Source organism: Betta splendens, chromosome 22 (assembly GCF_900634795.4).
Source record: "Betta splendens chromosome 22, fBetSpl5.4, whole genome shotgun sequence".
Taxonomy (NCBI): domain Eukaryota; kingdom Metazoa; phylum Chordata; class Actinopteri; order Anabantiformes; family Osphronemidae; genus Betta; species Betta splendens.
The window spans coordinates 10,277,153-10,298,406 of NC_040900.2; the positions used below are offsets into that span (position 1 = coordinate 10,277,153).

The following is a 21,254-nucleotide window of genomic DNA, read 5'->3' on the forward strand; positions in this document are numbered from 1 at the left end:
AGGGGAGGAGGGATGGGATGGGGCGAAAGGTAAAGAATGGGAGGAGGAAGGCGGTTTTGTTTCACATTTCAGCTTCAGGTGGGCTGATAAACAATCTATCCATTTAAGTGAATTAGAATTGGAGTGGGGGGATCGGGGAGGGGGGGTTAAAATGGATGACGTGGGAGGGGTGATTGTTATCATGATGGTAGAAAAAAAACACACCGTGAGATCAATGAGGTTGGATCTGAGTGAAGTGGGATGCTAGTGTCGATGCTGCCTCTCTCTTTACATAGACGCACTCTCTCATGTGGAAATATCCCTCATGGGTGTTGAAAAGCAGCTGAAATATTTTTTGACATTTTCCCATATATCCTGTTTACGTTAGTGTGTGCGTGTGTGTGTGCGCATTGAAGGGCTGCAGCAGCATGTCCCCCTTCCGTCTCCCAGGCTAAATGTGTCCCTGCTGTCAGAGTGTGTGTGTGTGTGTGTGTGTGTGTGTGTGGGTGTCCCTCAGAGCTTTGCTGCTAGCCTCTGGATTTCTATGTGCACATCTGTGTTGCTGCCACCGTTAGCCAGGCATGTAAGACACACACACACACACACACACACACACACACACACACACACACACACACACACACACACACACACACACACACACACACACACACACACACACACACACGTGCCGAGCGATGGGAGGGAGGGAAGGAAGGAAGCAAAGCAAAGAGGGGAACACGATTTCAAAAGCGCTGAAATGAAATCCTCCAGAGTTGAGATCACATCTCCAATTTCCTTTTAAACACACACAACATCAACGGCGCGTTAAGTTTTTTTTCAAAGGTAAAAACTTCCACATCTTTTTTAGCCGGTCCACTTCCTCCCCTGTCGGAAAATGGATTGCGACACTCTTCCCCCTAAAGACATTTTAATAATTCTCCCACTTTCTCTTTAGTCTCGTCATTCATTCTTCATATTTCACCCTTCCAATCCTTCATTTCTTCCAGCCTGCTGGCTGCTTCCCTCTTTCATTGGTTTGTAATTTAAATATTTTGCCTTTCTTATGTGCAAGGACAAAGTTATTATGGATGGATTCTCCTTAGTTGCTGCCTCTCATTTCCCTCTATCCTCACTTGTTCTGGTCTTCTGGAGAGTGAGAGAGACAGCGTGTGACTGAGAAAGGGAAAAAGACATAATGAGTTGCTGAAAAGTTGCTGGACAGTAGTACAAATTAAATCCACAATGAAGACAGAGAGAGAGAGAGAAAGAAGGCGAGTGTGGAGTGGAGAAAGAGAAGTTGCAACAAGCTGAGGAGCCAATCGGACCTCGAGGACGAGATCTTCACAGGCCAGAACGTGTGAGGCTGGAGGACCGACTTGTAAAAGACAGAAGAAGATGAGAATAAATAAAGGCAGAGAGAGACTGTGCATGAGGTTGTGTTGCTATGCGTGTGGATACAGCATGAAGCCCGACGCACAGGGGTCCTTCACTGTGCAGCCTCAACGTAGCTGTCTGAGCAGCTGCCTGTTAAAAAAGTCACTGACACAATGTTGGTAATTGAGAGACTATAGACAGTAAATGTGTATTAAGGACACATGGCTCACCTATTATACCACGACCCACCTTTCAGACGACTCAAACAATCTTTCCTTTACTATTTGCTGGCTGCAGGCACGTTTGCTCGGCTCTCTAAAAACACCCAAGCGGGTCTTCTGTGATACACAGAGCGCTGCTGCAGCGCGGGAACACTAACCCTGCCCTCGCATCCGTCTCTGCCACGGTTTCCCTGATTTAGGCTTAGCTTCAAGTTGACCCCTAGCACAAAGACCAAAATAAAAGCTGGCGCTCGGCTCTGAAATAAACAACGGGCCCCCGCCGTGTGGTCTGTGCTCGCTGGCAACACGTTGCGATGCCCTGAGGACTGTGCAGGCAGCCATACATCGCTTCTAATAAACCCAGTCCTTCGATTCACCTGCAGCCAACACCTTAACTAGAAGAAACCTCCTGGAGGGTTTCTCACCTCGGCCCATAACTGAGCATTGATGGATAACGCAGGTGGACTGAGGCCCAAAATGAACGCATAATTAATATAAAATCCAATGCACAGTTGTGTTTGAGAAAGATGACCAACATGTATGAATGCTATGATACACGTAGTATGAGTTGCATTGGTTCAAATCTGGTCTGTAGGTGACAGGACTAGATTTGATACAGAGGGACTTGCTTTGGCGAGCGTCAGTCAGAGCCTAGAACTAAGCATCATAGAGACGCCACCGAACGACATCAGACAGCAGACACCCTGAGGATAACACAGGATCAGTTCTGTGGGAAAGAGAGAGCACAATTCTCCTCAACACTGTCCACATCTGATGAAATCTTACAGGAAGACTGACTTTTACAGCCTAGTATATTTTACTATATCTTTTGTTTTTACTAGACTAAAATTAAGAATCATTTCCGATATTCCCAATATTTCCATTCACCCTTAACCGCTTTTTCCCATAAGGTTCGGGACAGAAGGTGTCACAGCTCATTTCTACACGGGAGAAGAGACATGGGCTGAAAACAAACATATCCCAGTGATTTCTTGAAATAACTTCCTGTCCTCTTTGCATATCCTAATTCCTTAGATATAGCGGGCATGTGGCTGCCGTTTGGCGTCTCCGCGCTGGCAGATGCGTCTAATGAGCAATCCTTTTTCCTTCCAGCACTCCCAGTATCAAACGTCTCCTTCCACTCCAGTCGTTTACCCGGGGACTGATTTCTCTATGAAGTCGACGCAACCGCTTGTTCCAGCGCTTCGGCTTCAAACATCCAACGAGCCTTTTGGGGCTGCGCAATACATCTCTTCCCCTTCCTCTCCTCCTTATCCTCTATTTCTCTCCTTTTTGCTCCCCCTTTCAAGTCTTCCCAGGCGTGGGCGAGTCTTTGTCTTTCCTCTCTTTCTTCTTTCAAGTCAAGACAGGTGGGAGCAAACAGCCTGGCAGTCTTCCTCTCTTTTCCATCTCCCCCCTTTTTTTTGGGTTTTCTCTGGCTTCTTCTTTGTGTACCCCTCTGTTCCTGTTTCTCCAAATTTCGCTAAAAGAATTCCTTGATCTACCATTTTGAAGGAGAGAAGTCAGCTTTGGTATATTTTAACGCATACACACAAAAACAAATCAGCAGATGGACCTGGACTACTGTGTGTGCATACCACAGGACACATAGACAAATAAAGTGACTAGAATTTACATGTAGAGTCACACAAACCCGCAAACAACATATCCATGGATCCGAGGCACAGCTGAGGACACAAAGGTCACGACCTTGGTGTTGTCTGCGAATGCTGTTATGGTACGGTCACGAGCTGAAATGCTCAGATCCACAATAGAAATGCACTTGTAGCGTGTCTTTTTGGAGGCAGATGCTGGGATCGATTTGCTCCATCTTAACGCAACACAAAGACGAGAACTTAGTTCCTGTACATGTGCACAAGGACAGCCAGCGCATATTTTGGTAACTACTGTATTATTTTCACTGCACTAAAGCAGCAACTGAAATAAAGTACAACTTTATTTAGTTATTTTGCACCAACCTGGTTGGACATGGTTGGGGCGTGGAGGCTGTCACATACTATATTTACACATACAGTAAACTGGTTTGCATTGCTAGTACATCATGTGCAAAAAGGTAAAGCTTTGATTTTTCACGTATCCTAAGTTAAGCATCCTGAAGTCATGTTATCATTAAATTAAACAGACTGGTCTTCAAAAGGTTTTTGTCAACTTGTGTCAAACATTCATCTTTCACCCAAAACACCACCACAGCGCCTTGCGTGGCCTCATTTGCATGAAACTCCGATTTGTTCCCCCTCCCTCCTCTGATTGTGCCACACATGCTGCACTTGCTATGAAAACAGAAAAACTGCAAAGCAAAGCGAAGCACATTTCAAGGTCAGAATAACAGCTACATGTTATAGTGTTGCTTGTCTTTGCACTCTGTGAAGAAAGCAGTGTTTTTAAATTTCATTTCTATAACTAAGAACACAAAAAAGAAGGCACAGAGATGGGTAAATAAATATATATATATTTATATATATATTTACTCAAGATACAGCATTTAATAGTAAAATGAACTAAATAGAATTGAACAGCGAGTGGTCAAAGAGCAGACTGAGCCCTACAGGAGGAAAGAGCCAAGTTAATTTATGAGCAGAAATCCTATTAGGATGTGTCTAGTGGCATAAAGCCATCAGAAATAAACAGGGAGAATAAAGCTCGGTTTTAAATGAAATGCGGCGTGTGGAAGGAAAAAAGGCTGCCTCTCTCCGTCACCGCTTCCTCTGAATCTCTCCTCCAAAAATCATCCCAATTACAGAGCTAATTTTAGCCCGCAGTCGTTGCGCTTGTGTGTTTTTACCTTTCCCATAAATCGGAAAAAAAAGGGTCTTAATACAGCAGAGGTTGGACTAACTAACCTCTGGGCTCGTAACACTCACTCTGTTTGTGTGCAACAAAGTAAGAGGAGGGGAGCAAGAGATGTAGCAGCACGATCTGCCCAAAAAGCGTGTGTGAGGAGGAAGACGACGACAGCTTGCATGAAAATCCCCACATTTGCGATCGTGCGCGCGTGTGTGTGTTTGAGCTTAGTGCATCATGTTGCAGTGTGATTCTGAGTGTACACAACTGCCAAAATGTCATTCCAGTAACGCAACGATCATCAAAGCCTGCGCCGTCTATCCTAAAGACCATCGAGTGATATTCATAAAGAGCATAGCAGATAACAGCTTTGTCATGTTAGCTCCTCCATAATCCAAACGTCTAGGCTTTCATGTGTGTGTGTGTGTGTGTGTGTGTGTGACAGCGATGATCATATATGCTCCTGTTGTTAGGGCTTATCATGGAGATCAGAGTGATGTCAAAACAACTGCTCGCTGGCAGGTGATGACACATACACACAGGTGCACAAACTGTACAAACACACAGGCAAGAAAAATCACCACTAAAAAGGAACACACACACACGCACCTATAGTAGCAACACAACCGCATTCAGCCAGGTGTATAACACAACACACGCTGTATAATATATCTTTAGGACAACCAGGCCCACACGCACACACGCGCTTTTCCCCCCAGACAGGTGTAGTAGAGTCAGTCCAGGTATTTGAGCTGTTGTAGTGCAGCCAGCAACAGCCTCAGTCTAATTACCTCTGGGACGCCTGCATCACGCCAGGGGCAAAAGCAGGTGTGTGTCTGTGTGTGCGTGTGTGTGTGTGTGTGTGTGTGCGTGTGTGAACTGAGCGAGAGTTAAAGTGAGAGTCATGACTGTGTGTTTGTCTCTGCAGGCTCTCCAAATTGAAATGTATTTCGAGTGAAATGTTAATAAAAACCTTGATCAATATTTCACAACCCACAGCTGATTTTCTTGTTAACAGGCTCTTTTTTTCCCCCTTTTTTTTTCGTGCCCACAGGTAAAATATTTTTGACAGCCGCTTCCTAACGCGACGTTTTATTATAAATAAATGCCCACTGCGTTTTGAACTAATCGCTGACACCGAGCTGATCAAAGGATTGAGAGCCCAGCGACGGTGACAGGGGCGTCCTTCTGGTGAAGAGCCCCCTTGTATGGCTGAGTTAGCTATTAAGAACAAAAATAGACACAACAGACAAAAGGGGGAAAACACAACTCCATCAATAGTAGATTGGAGAAGAGAGAAGAAGTGCCGCAACAACACACTGCACACTTTAATTTCCCAAAAGGCATGTGGGAAAAAGCGGCGCTGAAACACGGCTACACAGAAGAATCCAAAGAACCAAACAAATAAATGCCAGCGGTTTTGGTGCTTTGCTTTATCTTGTTAATAATGTGTTTTGTATTCACTGCTTCGTGTCCATGTGCGTTTCTTGTTCCCTATTTCGGTGTTTTCATGAGATCAGCAGCAGCCTCGTGCCTGGACCAATCAATAGCTTGTTACTGCAGCCTAATGTCTTCCACCGAGAGACACACACACACACACACACACACACACGGGAGGAACACGTGCACAGAAATGCAACAATGCGCACACACGCACATATTTAAGCTAAATATTTGACGGTGTGTTTTCCGACTGTACCGTGCCTCATGAAACATGCTAATTTCCAAGGTCTCCGTAAACAAATAGCTCTCTGGAGGCAGCCTTTCAGTTTTACGGACCTAAACTCTGTCAGCCCAGAGGAAAACAAGAGCTGGGTGGAAATAAGAAGAAACAGAGATGAGATAAAAGAGAAGGAGGAGGGGGAGGAGGAGGAGAGGAGCTATTAATATATAGAGAAACCAAGCAGGAAATGAAGGTTTAGATTTCTTCCTTCATCTTCCTTCATCTGCAGAAATGAGCTTCATGGCTAAAATGTGTTTTAGCAATTGGATTTTATGGTTTATGTAGAGATGCTGAACTGTTAAAACAACTTCTTTTGTTTTACCTTTTGGTAAAATGTGTACGCGGTGCGAGAAGAGAAACAAACGCCAGCGGACGGAGGTCGGGTCGTTGGGTCGCTGTGAGCAAATGAAAGATGTACGGAATCGTTATATTCCCGAGGAAAGCTGAAGTGAGTCTGAGGTCCATAGCAGCATCTGCTGCGCGACTCCGCTGCCCTGACCAGACTTTTAAGGTTAGATGTGTGCAGTAAACAAGGCAAAGTGAGTCCGTCTGCAGCAGCTGTCCAAGCACTCACTGCACGATGAAGATGGAGACTTGAAGCAGGAACGTGTGTGTGTGTGTGTGTGTGTGTGTGTGGTGATGACCCAACCACAGCTCGGTCATCTGTCCAACAAGTGGGTTTTATAGTGGACAGTCTCAGCTAGTGGGAGAAATAATTGCAGGTAAACATGTCATGATACACAAATACCCAAATAAAATCAGAAAATGCTTTTTGTTAGTTTAATCAGTTCAAGCTACTGAAAAAGACAAAAAAAGCCAGCTGTGCTTGTGCATTAGCACCTTTGACCTCACCCTGCAGCCAACCGCTGTGTAGCGCTGCACTTCTACAGACACACACAGCCCTGAAACGCGCTCTAGCCCACTTCAAGCACATCCACTCCCGCATCCGATGCCACTTCTGCACGTGCACAGCGCAGACGCACGCTAACAACCCAGCACAACACAAACACAGCGTCCTTTTGTTCCAGCCTTTGTTCCGCTGCTTTTTTCTTTTTTTTTTTTTACTTTTTCCCCGGCTGAGAGTTTGAAAGTGATTACCCATGCTGTCCACTTCATTAGCATGAGAACAAAAACAGCGCGGGGAACACATTATCACTTCACAGAGAAAGACTGAGAGCTGTCCGCCTGTTTGTTTACGCCGCCGCGTTCGGACATTTTCTGCCGCCGCTGCCGCCGTCTGACGGGGACGCCGTTCTCCGTCAGAGCCGGGAGCGGCGCGACAACACAGACCCGGAGGGAGGCGGAGACAGGGGTGTAGTCCTCTGATACACAATATACGAAACCAAATCAGTGAGAGCGAATGCGAGCAGTGTTGGTTAATATACCGTATGTCTCCAGATCATGCTGCCGTAGCCAAGAGACGGCAAAGTGCTGCACATCCCCAGACCCACGCATCAACTCTGCTGAAGGGCGCCTAAGGATCCTGCCCCCCCACTGATACGAACCACTGACGTCGGTCTGTAGCCGAACAGCCGGCGTTGGAGACCGGAGATGGCGAGCGCGCTGCCGTTTACCGCTCGGCGGCACGCGGTAACAGCTGTAGGGATTACGAAGACAAATGCGCCTTGTTGGAATCAAACAAGGAAAAATATCTGTCGATTTTTTTTTTTTTTTTCGTGTAGATGAACGCGGAAGCAGAGTTGTTCTCATCGAGCTGCTGGCGATCAGGACTCTGGTTAAATGCTTATGATAATGCCACAGTATGTTTTATGTAAACAAGTGGTTATTGGTTACTGAATATTGCTTGCATTGGTGACCATAGCTTGAGGAAACAAGACTTCAGCTCCTGTCAAACTGCAAACTAGGAAGATCACAGTCAGCTATTGTTAAGCCAAAATAACCCAAGATTCATGATATTATATTGACTTTACCATATGTATAAGTGCGGAGAGACCGTGCAGCCTATTTAAGACAGTCATTCTCACAACATAGCGAATAGTACGGTAAAATGAAATAATTCATTGTGTGGCCAGAGGCTCTCTGGAGCCACATCAAGCACCCGTGGGAGTCCATGAACTAAAGTATGAGAACCACTGGCCTTGTAAACTTCCATTTTAAGCCGTAATCCTTATCCTTCATCCATCCTTCCTCTCGTCTCCCTCCTTCCTCAGCCTGCAGGGAGCTGCGCAGCCAAAAAAGAGAGGAATATAAAGCAAACACCACTGTAGTGTACCAGAAAAAGCTATTTGGAGGTGGTTGACCTAGGGGTCAGCTGGCTGGCTGGCTTCCTGGTTTAAGGGGATTGGTGGGAAATAGAGGCAGCTCTGGTTAGCCAATTACATCACACCGAATGGAAATCAATGAGGTTCCACAGAAAATGTCAGCCAAGACTGACCTTTTGCAGACTATAGCCTCCTGAGTCAGAGAGGAGACGAGGAGGAGGACAGGAAATAAGAGGGGATGAGGCCGAAAGAAAAGAAGGGTGAATCGGGATGAAAGAGGCCGTAGGAAATAGAAAAGAGAGCAGGGAGACGTGAGGAGAAATTAGAAAGGTACAGAGGTGAGATGGAGAGAAACTGAGTGGGAATGGAGAAGATGGAGAAAAACTGGGCACTGGAGTACGAAGGCACATTAAGATTTTTTTTTAGCAGAAAAGATTACATTTCACTATTTACAAAAATAAAAATGAGCAAACTATCAGTTTAATTTTTTTCTTCATAGTTTCATCAAGAAATCCTTGTCGAGGCAGGTAAGAGGTCTAGCTTCTTTTTTTTTAATTTCACACCATTTAAGACAAAATCTGTGACAATAATAAAAAAGCTAATACACACATTTGGCCTTACAGGAGTGATTCCACTACAAAAGGTGTAGCAGCACCTTCAGAGCTTCCAAACTTCTCTCTGCCAATCTTTCTTTATTCTGACACCAAGCTACAACATTTCTCCCTTTAACGGGGGGGGGAGAAGAAATTATTTCACAAAGCACTAGGAAGTAGCGAGGATGAGGAGGACAAAGTGACCTTTACTGTCTCCTGGACCGCCGCTCGCCGTCTTAAATCAGCCTCTGTGGGACCCAGGAGGAGAAAAAAGAGCTGGAGGAACACGCTCTCCATCTGGCCTAGTGAGGAGGTGAATATTTCTTCTCTTGCCGTCCAAAGGTGTTCCTAGTCTGGTTTTTCTCTTATTACCCCCTGAGAACTTCACATCTTTGCATTTCTTACATCACTTCCATCTCCCCTCTAACTCCGTCCCTGAAGCCGTCCGTGATTATCTGTCTTCCTTTTTATGATTCCTTCATGTTTTTTTTTGTCTTCTCTACACAATGTTCAGCCCTCACATTTTTTGGTATGATGTCACCAAAGGTTGACCAAGTGGCACCGGAGACATAAATGACAGTCGATTGAAGAATATCTGAAAGTCTGGATTTCAGATATCAAGTGTTAATCTGTAGCTGGCAAGTCTCTCAAGTTATAGAGAAGACTTCACTTCAGCCCAGTGTGAGACATACTGAGGATATATTACATTATTACCCCTGTGGAAAATGGAGCACTTTTTACAACTTCCCAACCTCGAGTGCTGAAAAGGAGCAAGAAGGTGAAAGGTCGCAAAGGAAAAAATAAAAACTCTTCTTTCTCTCTTTGTCTCTGACACCACCGCACTTCCACCATTAACAACTGATTCACTCCATTCTTTGTCCTTCTGTCACCTTCTCCTTCCCTCAGTTAACCTTGTGTCACCCTCTACCTCCCTCCTCCGTCTCCTCTGGCCCAAGTTGTTTTAAACAGGGGAGGGGGCGATGAGAGAGGGACGAGGGCTGCTCTTTGATGGGGAAAAGGGGGGGGGGGTGGGGGGCCGTGTTACAGGAGCGAGGCAGCAGGTCTTCCTCTCTTTCGCTGCTGCTGCCATCGCTAAGAAACGCACATGCGCAAGCAGGCGTTTCTCTTTGAACCGAGCGCTGCGGCGCATTCAAAGCGGAGACACAAGGCACCGATGTGAAGGGGTTGGAGGACACTTCAAGGTGAATCTGATTTCCACATTATTTTAACCCCCCACTCCCACACAGACACAGTAAACACAGCTGAGTTACACACCGTACATGCATACTGTGACTAACACCAAATGCATGTACTCACACACTTAGAAAATATATATTATAATGTATGTCTTATAAATATTTATGAATTTTGCTCAGAACAGAGGATCACCTTTAAACTTCTACCTACTCCAAACTGTTTGTATATGTATGTGTGAGCGTGTTCTCCCGCATGCACGTGTGTTTACAGAATATGCATATTAGAGTGTGTAGGAGCAGAATGACTCATGCAAAAGTTGAACAGTGCACAGTCCCACATTCTTTGGACAAGATACCACAACAACAATACATTTGGACTGCAGAAAACGGCAGTAACCCAGCCTGGGCGCGCTGCAGGGTCCAACCAATTAAAGCAATCGAGTCAAGTGCAAACCGCCCACCGTGCCGCATGTTGATCAGCTGGGAGTGCAACATGGCGACCGGGGCCGCGGCGCCAAACTAGTCTGACCCCTGCGTCCACTTCTGCCACCAAAAACCACGGCATGAGCTACACGGGCACACGCTGGATGCAAACACTGGCTCCACAGTATAAAAGATACTGCCTTCCGCCCAGAATGAATGGAGTAAAGACAAAGAAAGAGAATAAACGGCTCATTAGAAAGATAAAACCCTCCCAGTGCCCCGAGGGTGAAAGAGAATGGAGGGAAACAAGAAATGAGAAAGAAGAAAGGGAAAAAGACTTGAGAGACGACAAATCATAACAGCTGTAACTCAATTCGCAGGCACAGCCTGAGACAGCTCTCCTCGTCGCGTTCTCTCTCCCTTCACCTTTTTATCTCTCTGTCTCACTCGCTCTGTCTTTCCATCTCTCTCTCTCTCTCTTATCTTGGCTCCTTGGTAATTTTTCCCACCAACCAATAAGCCATTATGTGGCAGTAATATGGCTGCTAATGGATGCACCGACCTGGGAGGAAGCACGCGGCATGCCATTAGCCCAAATGCTATGCAAAGCTATCACAAGACTCTTTTAAAATTGCTCCAACTGTGTGTGTGTGTGTGTGTGTGTGTGTTGGTTTGTGTGTGAAAAACCTGCACTGTCTAAAGAGGACAAATGTATTTGTGAGGTTTCTAATGAGATAAGTTTGGTGTTTGGCTGAATAAATGGTCATTTATCTTTTTATCAGCAGTGGAAGACGATCCACATCCTCGGGGCATGTAAATGTTGAAAGTAATGCAATGGCATATACTCAATTTGTAGTGAAAATCTCACACTTGAAAAGAAAAAAATAAATAAAAGGTGCTTCTGTTTAAAAGTGTTTCATCTGAATAGTACGAATGCGTTTTTGTTATTGCCAATTTAAAGCTCAGTTGTTGAAGCTGTTGAAAGATGCCGGAGCGGAGCTAATTTTAACTTCAAATAGTTTTTGATGGTTTGTTCTGTAGGTTGTGTTAGTAAATAAATACAGCGGCTTTCACCTCATTATTGGCTTATCAAAAAATATATTCAAATAGTTCAATGAAAATGAAAATAAATAAAACAATGATTTAGGTATTTACAGTAATATATGTCCAATATTTTTAACTGTTAAGTCAAAGCTCTAATGTTTTGGACACTGCTGGTGTGCAAATAATACTACACACAGAGTGAGACACCCAAAGAAAGAAAAGGCGAAGGAGGATCTGTTTAATCATTTGGCCAACTCTGACAGATGGTTGTTCGCTTCCAAAAGAGCAGCACGACTGGGAAAACGGGCCATCAGTGACCCTTTGCGATATGTGTGTGTGCTTATGCATGGATAAGTGTTACGGAAAGCAAATGTTACACAAGTATTGTTTCAGCCCTGTGCTGAGCATCGATAGTAATTAGGCTGGATGGACGGGAGGCAGTGGAGGTGGACTGAGCAACAGTCAGGGCAGAGAAAACCCCCTTACACCTCAGCGTCCCCCCTCTGACCACCTACCCCCCCCTCCCTTCTCAAATGGTCGCTACAACAGGGTCTTTAAATAGAGGAGAATGTACACACACACTGCTGGGACTAACATGCTGACGTACGCAATGAGCTACTCAGACACAGCTGAGCTGCTCGGTTATATACACACAGAGCAGAGGATCATGCACACGTGCACACGGAAGGGCGCACGCACTCTGGCAGATGTCCAGACTGCGCTTTGTGTCTATAAACCCCTGAGCACCTTATTGACAACTGTAATAACTGCAGCCGGCGAGCGAGAGTCCACACACACACACACACACACACACACACACACACACACACACACACACACACACACACACACACACACACACACACACACACACACACACAGGTCCAGTAAAATGCTCAAGCGTTTTAAAGCATATTCATGTTTTACTAGAACCTAACATGCCAAGTTTACTATTTATTATAAGTAAGACCGCAGCCGGAATAGTCTACGATTGCCTCCCAATATCACACAGCTCAACTCAGACTGGAGAAACTGTTCTTTCGAGAACCAGAGAGCAGGTGAACGAGCAGGTAGGAAATAAGCCAGTCAGTCAGCCGGCCAGTCAGGGTCTGTAATGGCGGCATAAGGTCACAGGTGGAAAATGAAAGTGGACTATATTGGAGTGGAGAGAGCAGACCAAGATTGGGGTCAGAGCTATATGGTGCTCAGGCCAAGGAGAGGAAATGTGGAAATGCGAAGATGCCCACAGACAGAAAAACACAGACAATTGACAATGTGGTGGATTTCATATGTTCTGCCCATCCTATACGTTGAAATCACACTATTCCCACACTCCTTTCAATCACCTACGTTCTCCTTTGCACTGTTCCCCTCCTCTTTCCCACCTCCTTCCTCTCTCCCTCCCCGTTTCATTTTAACTTCACGGGCCCCTAACTAAGGAGAAGTGATTTGCAGCAGCGATCCGTCGCTAATTCCCGCTCAGCGTTCATGAAAAATGTATAACAGGGAGACTGTTGGGAGATGCAGATTGGCATTGGACCCTCAGCAAGAGCCTGGCTCTGCATTAATGGAACATTATCTTCCCCTCTTCTCTCTATATATGGACTCTTCCTGAGTTCAATCTGTCCGTCCGTCCGTCCGTCCGTCCATCCATCCGTTCATCCATCCATCCACCCACCTTTCTTTTCTCCTCACTCTCAGAATTGGATTAAAAACAAAACATAAATATTCAAGGACTCGGTGGAACATTAGCAGCTCAAACAACCCAAACACAGCTATCTGCAATCTGAACAACTCTGCATCTGCGTGTGCTCGCGTGCGTGCACTTGCCTTTGAGCCCAGTGTGCAGCCGGCTAAACCTTCTCAAAGATAATAAGAGGGAAAACTTTATCTTAATCTTTAAAAGGCATGTTGTGAAGTTTGAATCCAGCTGTGAAACGGGCTCTGCGTGCGCGAGCGTGTGCATACGCAGATATGTTTGTTTGCGAGCGTGTGCGTGCGCCTGTTTGGATGGGGTTTAAAGCCCAGGTATCTTATGAGAGTAGATTAATAATGCCACCGTAATGCCATCAGGACTAGTCACAGTGTGGATCATGCATAATAAACCTCCCAAGGAGTTTACATACACACACACACACACACAGACACACACTTCCTGTCACTATAGCAACGCAGGCAATTTTGCTGCCTTTAACTTCAAAGTCAGATGTAATATCAGCCTCCGAGCAGCCAGAGGGAGCCATGGTGATGACAGGGCGCTCCTCTGCTGAAAACTCCTACATACAGTCCAACCCTCTATCTCGCCTTCACGTTTCCTCTCTTCCATTCCTCAGTTGGCTCCCTTCCTTTCTTCCTTTCCTGCCTAGAAAGCCTGCTGGGAGGCCAGGCATCCAGGACCAGACATTAAAAATAAAACCAGAAAGGTTGGAAGGGGAGGAATGAAGGGAATGAGGGAACAAGGAAGCAAAAGAGAAATTGTCTGTTTGTGTGTGTGTCTATATATATAAAGTAATAGCAGGAGACAGGACACCACTTTGTTGATATTCTAAGTATAATTTAGAATATAGAGTGAATATATTATTGTATATATCTATATATATCTATATATTCTTTCAGGTTCATATTATGAAGAATCATTTGACAAGAGAAGGTTCCCACAGCCAAACTATTAATGAATATAAAATAGATGTTTCCAATCTTCATTCCAGATTGGCTCGATTTTTAAGCCATTTCAACAGTTAATATAAATATTAATGTGGTAACAGAAAATCACCATTTATAATTGAGGGCATATCTGGCATTAATGGTTGCTGAAAATGAAATCCATATATCAAACATGCACTTGAAGGGATGTATGTGGTTCTGAAATCCATTGAGGGGGGGGGCACGTGAGACGCCAATGGAGGCGGGCGGACTGTGGCGACATCCAGCAGTGTCCTCTACATTTTTAGCACAGCGGAGGTAACGCCTTGAGAGGACAAGTAAAACTGGTAAACATGCGATGTGTCACATTCATTTACTGATTGTATGCGGCGTCCTGATATAGCAGGCTAAGCTTTCACACACTGTCACGCTGCTGACTGTCCCATGGTGGAACATGCAGGAGGAGGAGGAAGGTGTTGATGTGTGTTTTGTGCCCAGGAAAAGAAAAAAAACATTAACACACACGCACACACATACTTAGGAATACACTATAGCCAACTGCTTTTTCCAATGGGTGCTGATCAAAATATTAACAGACATGCGTACAAATGCATGAATGCACAAATGCACATACTATATAACCACGTTATGCAGAGTCATCTACTTTACATTTACAACATCTAGTCCTCCAGATGATGTTTATGCAGAATTTGCTTGTCACGGAAATACAGATCAGCGGCGTATGAACCAGCAGCAGCTACAGTGGAGCTGCCCTCCCTGCTCTGCTCTGTCTGTTGTTCTGAATTTGAACCAGTCGTTCCAGTGGTGTTTGAGGAAATCAGTTCTGACAGAAGACACCAACCAGAGAAGAAGAACTGATGGGCAAAGGAAAGAAAAAGAAGAGGCGCAGAGGGGAAACATTTCTCTCCTTCTAGGGTCAGTCCTCGCTCCATCTCTTCCTCCTCTCTTATCTCTCCCCCCCGTCCCTCCTCCTCCGTAGGAGAGGCCGGTGGAGAGGCGCCAGTGGAACAGGACTGGTGTTTTCTTAACCAAGTTCATCCCTCTCCAATTCTCCCCCCTCCCACTCATAAAGCCTGTCACACACCGGGGGCGCACGCATGTGTGAGCACAGGGGTAGAAAAGTGTGTAAGAGTCTCTCACAAACACACATTTTTTGACTGTTCCTGCTTCACTCCGCTGTGCAAAGTCAGTGAGGCGGCCTGGCAGGACTGGTGGGGGCATCAACGCTGCTCCTCCGTGGCTGAGGCCCCCCCCCCCGCCCCACCCCCCCCCCCCCCCCCCCCCCCCCCCCCCCCCCCCCCCCCCCCCCCCCCTCCCTGGGCCACTGCTGCTCAGCCTTGTGTTACCAGTGTGCTTTAACAGCTTACACTGGCCAACACGGTTTCCAGTAGGTAGAACAGTGTGTAGCCATCACATTTTGCCATAAAGGCCTTCAGGCAAAAAAAAATGCGTTATTGATCCCCACAGGAAAAGTTGCTTTTGGTGTAAGTCTCCTCCACGGGAGCTGAGAGCCCCGTGTCGGCTGCACACTTCAGCAACTTTACAGTCAGCTGCTTCTTTTGACGCTTTGCAAAAATGTGTAAATTCTACAACAACTGCAGCCTGCAGGTCAGTTCCATTTACTGTACACGCCTGTCTCCAAGAGAACAAACACATGTTCCCGGCTCTTGAGGATCTCCCACTAATACAACTGTAAACTACTCGTGGACATGGAACTGCGTGCGCGCTAAATGATTCATGAGAGACAAATGAAAACGGCCGGCACACGAGCGGAAAAATAGCCTGTGTGCATTTTAGATGAAACCGGAGTCGGACGAACTGTGTCATGATATCTGGGCTCAAACAGAGCAGAGGTGGACACGCGGGTCATACGTTAACCTGTAACCTGTAAGGAGATAATATTAACCAGTTTTTGATGCGGTAGACTTTTACAGGCTTTACCAATGTGAGTGGCTGTGTGCCTCTGTGTGAAGCTGGCTTCAGATTGGTTGTCCTATTCTCAGCTGCTGTGCTCGCAGCAGTGGCAGGGAGCTGCTGTGGCCTTCAGTGCCACTGTCTGTTCTAAGAATAGGCAGCAGGGTCCAACATCTCATCTCTGAATCTTGCTGCCTTCTCCACCTACCCTCCTTATCACTTCATCCACATATCCCATAATTATGTTTAGCTATGACATAAATACATCTGTACAGCATAGATGTATGTGCTCAGTATGACTGCAAATGCATGTAACTATACATGTGTCCCTCCCTTCTTTTCTTCCTTCTTGCCTCATTCCCTCCTTCCCTTATCAGGCTGCTCCTCGCATTTCTTTGCTTCTCTTGCCTCTGCCTCCCTTTTTCCACTGCTCTCCTTCCCCCCCGTGTGCACTAATGTGGAGGCTGAATCTAACCCTGCTGGATGACATTACTCTGCGCTGCCTGCTGGCTTGTCTGCCTGCCTGGGGACACTAAAATAAAACACAGCAGTGGGGAGAGCCAGAGCGAGAGCACATACTGTATTGGGCAGCCTGACTGACACGCTCTTGTGGAGCGCACACACCTGGTGTGCGAAGGCAGCTCGCAGAGGACAAAACGCGTATCAGAGTGTGCGCTGAATGCGTGCTTGCGAGCGAAGAGGGCCTGTGTGTGTGAGGCAGTGGCGATTGAGTGAGAGAGAGGGAAAGAGAGAGAGAGAGAGCGAGAGCGGAGGGGAGCAGGCCTCTCCAGCTGTGCCCTGTCAATCATTCATGACCCAACACTGGGAAAAACAGAGGAGGGCAAGGTGGACAGGAGTGAAAGGGGAGAGACAGCGAGGAAGAGATAGTGTTTCTGAATTTCCACTTTTGTCTGATAAGTCAAGGAGGAGCAAATGAGCACTGAAAGACATACACGAATATTTTGTGAATGTGCGTTTGTGTTTGTGCTTCTGTGTGTGTGTGTGCACTAGTGTGAATAACATGCCGCTGCCGGAACCCCATAGCCTGAATTCACCCTGAACAAGTGACAAAAAGATAACCACGTTTCACTTCACTGCTTCACGCCCTCTCTCTCTCTTACTCATTCTTTCTCATTCTGCTCTTCACCCTTCCTCTCCCCGTTCCTCACCTCACCCTCCTACACTGAGCTCTCTCTCTTTCGCTCTCTCTCTGTCTTTCCACATGGCTGGCCATCCTCTCCCATGTCCCAGAGGATGGGAGGCTGTGCAGCAGCTTGGCAGGCTGTCAGGGGAGCGCCGGAGATCAGGGAACATGTAGTGACTGGAACGGGGGTGGGGGTTGTGGGGTAGTGGGTACAGCATCCCTGGCTTCTCACCTCACTGTGGCATTGAAAGAACTGGTTTGGGTTAGAGATGCTGGATGAAAGATGCAAAGGGACAAGGGCAATACAGAGAGGTGCAAATCACAACTTTCTACGCACCACAAATGTCGCCACACGGCTTCTTCATGTGCCAATCAAATGTACACTTTTGGGACACGTCTGTAACCAACATGACATGTCACCTTTCGCTGACCTGTAATTAATACACCTGCGCTAGGAAAACCTTATCAGAAGTGATTAGCAACCAGGAGTGTCAGTGGGTGCTTCAGTCAACATTCACAGTTTGTGTTCACTGTTTAATGCAGCTTGAGCGGGGCAGAAAATACAAAAGGCTACTGACAACTTGTAGCAAAAAAAGATTCACTGTCGAGCAGCTCATCTTGTCAATAAATAATCGTCGCTCGGGCTGCAGACTACACTGTTGTGTGGGACTGAGGGAAGCACGGCAAATTTCAAAAGGCTGGGAATGCTGCAAGAGGAACGCTGCTTTACTGTTGATGCCAACCCCGCGGTTTACAGTTTGAATGGTTTTGCTGGTAAATGTTGACGTTTAGGAACAAAGAGATTTGCTTCAATTAAAAGGTAAGAAGCAACAAAGCTGCATTTTGAAATTACTTCGCATCCACTGGGGCCTTTGCTTCGTCTGTCATGGCTTCATCCTACCTTAAAATCACTTTATGATGAAGCTTGTGTTGGCCTGCTTTAATTACACAAAGCCCAATAACTCATCTCAAGAAGCTGGGGTCAAAGTTTATCTCATTAATTTAGGCTAAAAATTGTGATCATGGTCATGTTGAGGAAGTTTAAATACATCTCAAGGAAATTAAGCTAATGGCTGTAATTTGATAACACTGGCAGTATTCACAGTACAGATACTGTACATGCTGCAGCTCCACCACGTTACATTTTAAAAGAGCCACTGGGGCGCTGTGACTTGCATTTGTTATAAGTTACTAAAGCACAGTCTCTCTTTGGTCTCTCTTCAAAAATCCCGCCACATCACACAGCAGATTCGTCCCAAAACAACAACATGACACTTTGCCGACCTGCGCTCCCTCCCTCCTGACAGAGAGAAAGAGGAAAAAAAAGATGACAGCAGCTTTAGATCTGACATCAAACGCCGGCGAGAGAGTGAGAAAGAGAGAGGGGGAGAGGGAAAAAAAAAGAGAACTGTTACATCTCTGCGGTGACAGCTTGCTGGAAGAGCCCGGCAAACGCCAAGCAATTTTTCTCTCGCCCTCTCGCTCTCTCTCCTCTCCCCTTCTATCTATCCATCTCTCCTCAGCCATCTCTGTGTCTCTCTCTCATCAAAACTTGCTGCCGATTAGGATCTTGGTGAGCCATGCGCTTTGGATGGGATGTGAAAACACGCGGAGAACCCAGGGGGAAGAGCGCCAGGATTAAAGTGGTGAGGGAATATGGGGTGATAGTTATGGTGGTTCAAATAGATCGGCCCCCGCGACTGCAGTGGCTCCTCGCCTTCCTTTCCTCTCTCACCACGGATTCACACACTGATACATCAAGGCCATTTCTCATTACAGCACAAGGGAAGAAAAAAAAGCTTTCATGATGCTACTTTATAAAGACCGAGAGGGAAAGAAAAATGAAGGAGATGACATGTTATTAGTATGTTACGTAGGACAGAGAAAGACTGTGTGCGAGCATGCTTGTGCATAGGGAAAGGAAAAACGACAGCTGGTCATTTGAAACAAAGCTAAACAAGGCATTTGCTAAAAGGCAGACGAAGTCCACTGCGCGCAGACTTTAAAAGTATCTCTACATGGAAATTATTAAGGCTTAATTTGTGTTCATACATTTAATTTAGCTTTCCTTGCAGTTCGGTCCTCTGCTCCAGAGGCAGTTCCAAAGTATCTGGTAAATTAAACGGCACACACCTCAAGCAGTGCCAATATTTGCAACCATTTGCTAATGTCTATTTATTCTATTCTGGAAGTGCCGGGGAGCTGCACGGGGAGAAATAATAGAGAGTAAAAAAGCCATTAGTTTAGCCAAAAAACTAGAGCAGCCCACATCTCGCCCCTCATAGATCAGCCTGGCCTCACCATTTCTTCTCAATTACTCCTCCAGTCAACCTGCTTAACGATTTTTAGCTCGCCCAAATGCCAAGAGGCAGCGTGTGTGTGTGTGTGTGTGTGTGTGTGTGTGTGTGTGTGTGTGTGTTCGTGCGTCAGCAGGAATATCGGTGAGCGCGCATATGCCTTCCTGCACACGTGGGCGTGCGTGCGAGGGAGTGGACGATGCTCCTTCCGTGGGACGTGAAACAGAGAGGCGGGTCACCAAAAAGGGCTTGACACAGCACTTAGCATTGTGCTAATAGGCTACGTGCGTAGAGGGAGACCGGACTGACCGGCAGACTGGAAGGGCGATCCTGGTTGACGCCGTCCTCGTTGTTGGCCTTTCCAGAACTCCCTGGGGCCGGGCCCCTGGCGCTGTAGCTCTCCTGCTGGCTCTCCTAGAAAGGAAAACAGAAAGAGACAGAAAGCGGTTGATGGCCAATAAATGGAAAAGGTTCCGTAGAAGGAAATAAATATCTAATGCATATAGTGCACATACAGTATGTAATGCATGACACTATATCTTGAAGTTTTTCAATTTGCACCAGAGAGTCTGAATGCCTGCAAAATTCACATTCAGGAACAACCTCTGCGTTTCTATTGCTCACATTCAAAATGTTGAACAGTCTCCACCTTATTCTTAGAAATATGAATTGCAAATATCGCAGAGCAGCACCGAAGACAACTGGGATGTCGCTACTATGAAATTATGCGCCGCTTGATCAAAAAAATAAATAAATATAATTAGCACATATATGCAGTAAAACGTGCCTGAGGTCAATTAAAAACAGCGTTACTACCGCACGCTCTGTGCACGATGGTGTAAAGAAAAATAACAAATTAACGGTTCAGCTGTAACATACCACGCCTCCAGCACTTTGAACAGGTCATATTAAACAGAATCTTTATTAAAAAGAGTATTTTTGGATGTGTGCAAAAACAATCACGCGCTAAATCAACATATCTTTTTATTTTAATACTTGTACTGTAGCAATTTTGCAGTGTCCTTGAGCTTCAGAAGCCACTATCTGATAAATACTAGTTTTATGTGACACTAGCGCCGATGTGTTGGCCAACAACATTAGAATCACCTTTAATATGATGCGCGCCATCTGCTATTATGATATCAACAATAAACATGTTGTCGAATTGTCACCTTTCTGACAGCTTCTGCACGAACTGAGCAATTATATCCCTGGAAAAGTAGAATTTAAAGCAGAGCCACTGCGTTAGATTGGATTCCACTGCTCACACAGTGGCCACAGATTGCACATTAGGGACCTTCAACGTGTCCTATTATGATAAAAATAGTCGCAGAGTTTGTGGCAGAGTCTGTTGAGCGCGTCTGAGGTACTACGGGGCTGTAATAAGGACTGATTCCCGGTTAGATCGAGTCACAACACAAAGAGGCACGTCGGGAGGAAGCGCACAGACCCACCGATACAGTACGTGCAGCCTGAAAAACATCCAAACGCACACCCATCAGCACTCCACACCCGCCAATTCATTCCAACCAAATCCCGGCCTAACCACCCACTAATCCTCGATATGTACACACACGCGTGCATAGACACACGTGCAAACACACAGCGATGCACACACTGAGTTCTATTGTTCAATCTAAGTCATTTTCTTTCCC

General features: G+C 45.9%; 1 protein-coding gene across 9 annotated transcripts in view; it reads right to left on the reverse strand.

Moving 5' to 3' along the window:
- Window positions 1–21,254, reverse strand: part of LOC114848041 (AT-rich interactive domain-containing protein 1B-like) — a 160,137-nt gene that overhangs the window by 63,426 nt on the left and 75,457 nt on the right. For all 9 annotated transcript variants that reach the window (XM_041069177.2, XM_041069176.2, XM_041069178.2 and 6 more), the window contains one exon: window positions 19,909–20,013. In XM_041069177.2, coding sequence (XP_040925111.1) covers window positions 19,909–20,013 — 105 coding nt within the window. The remainder of the gene's footprint in view (window positions 1–19,908; window positions 20,014–21,254) is intronic.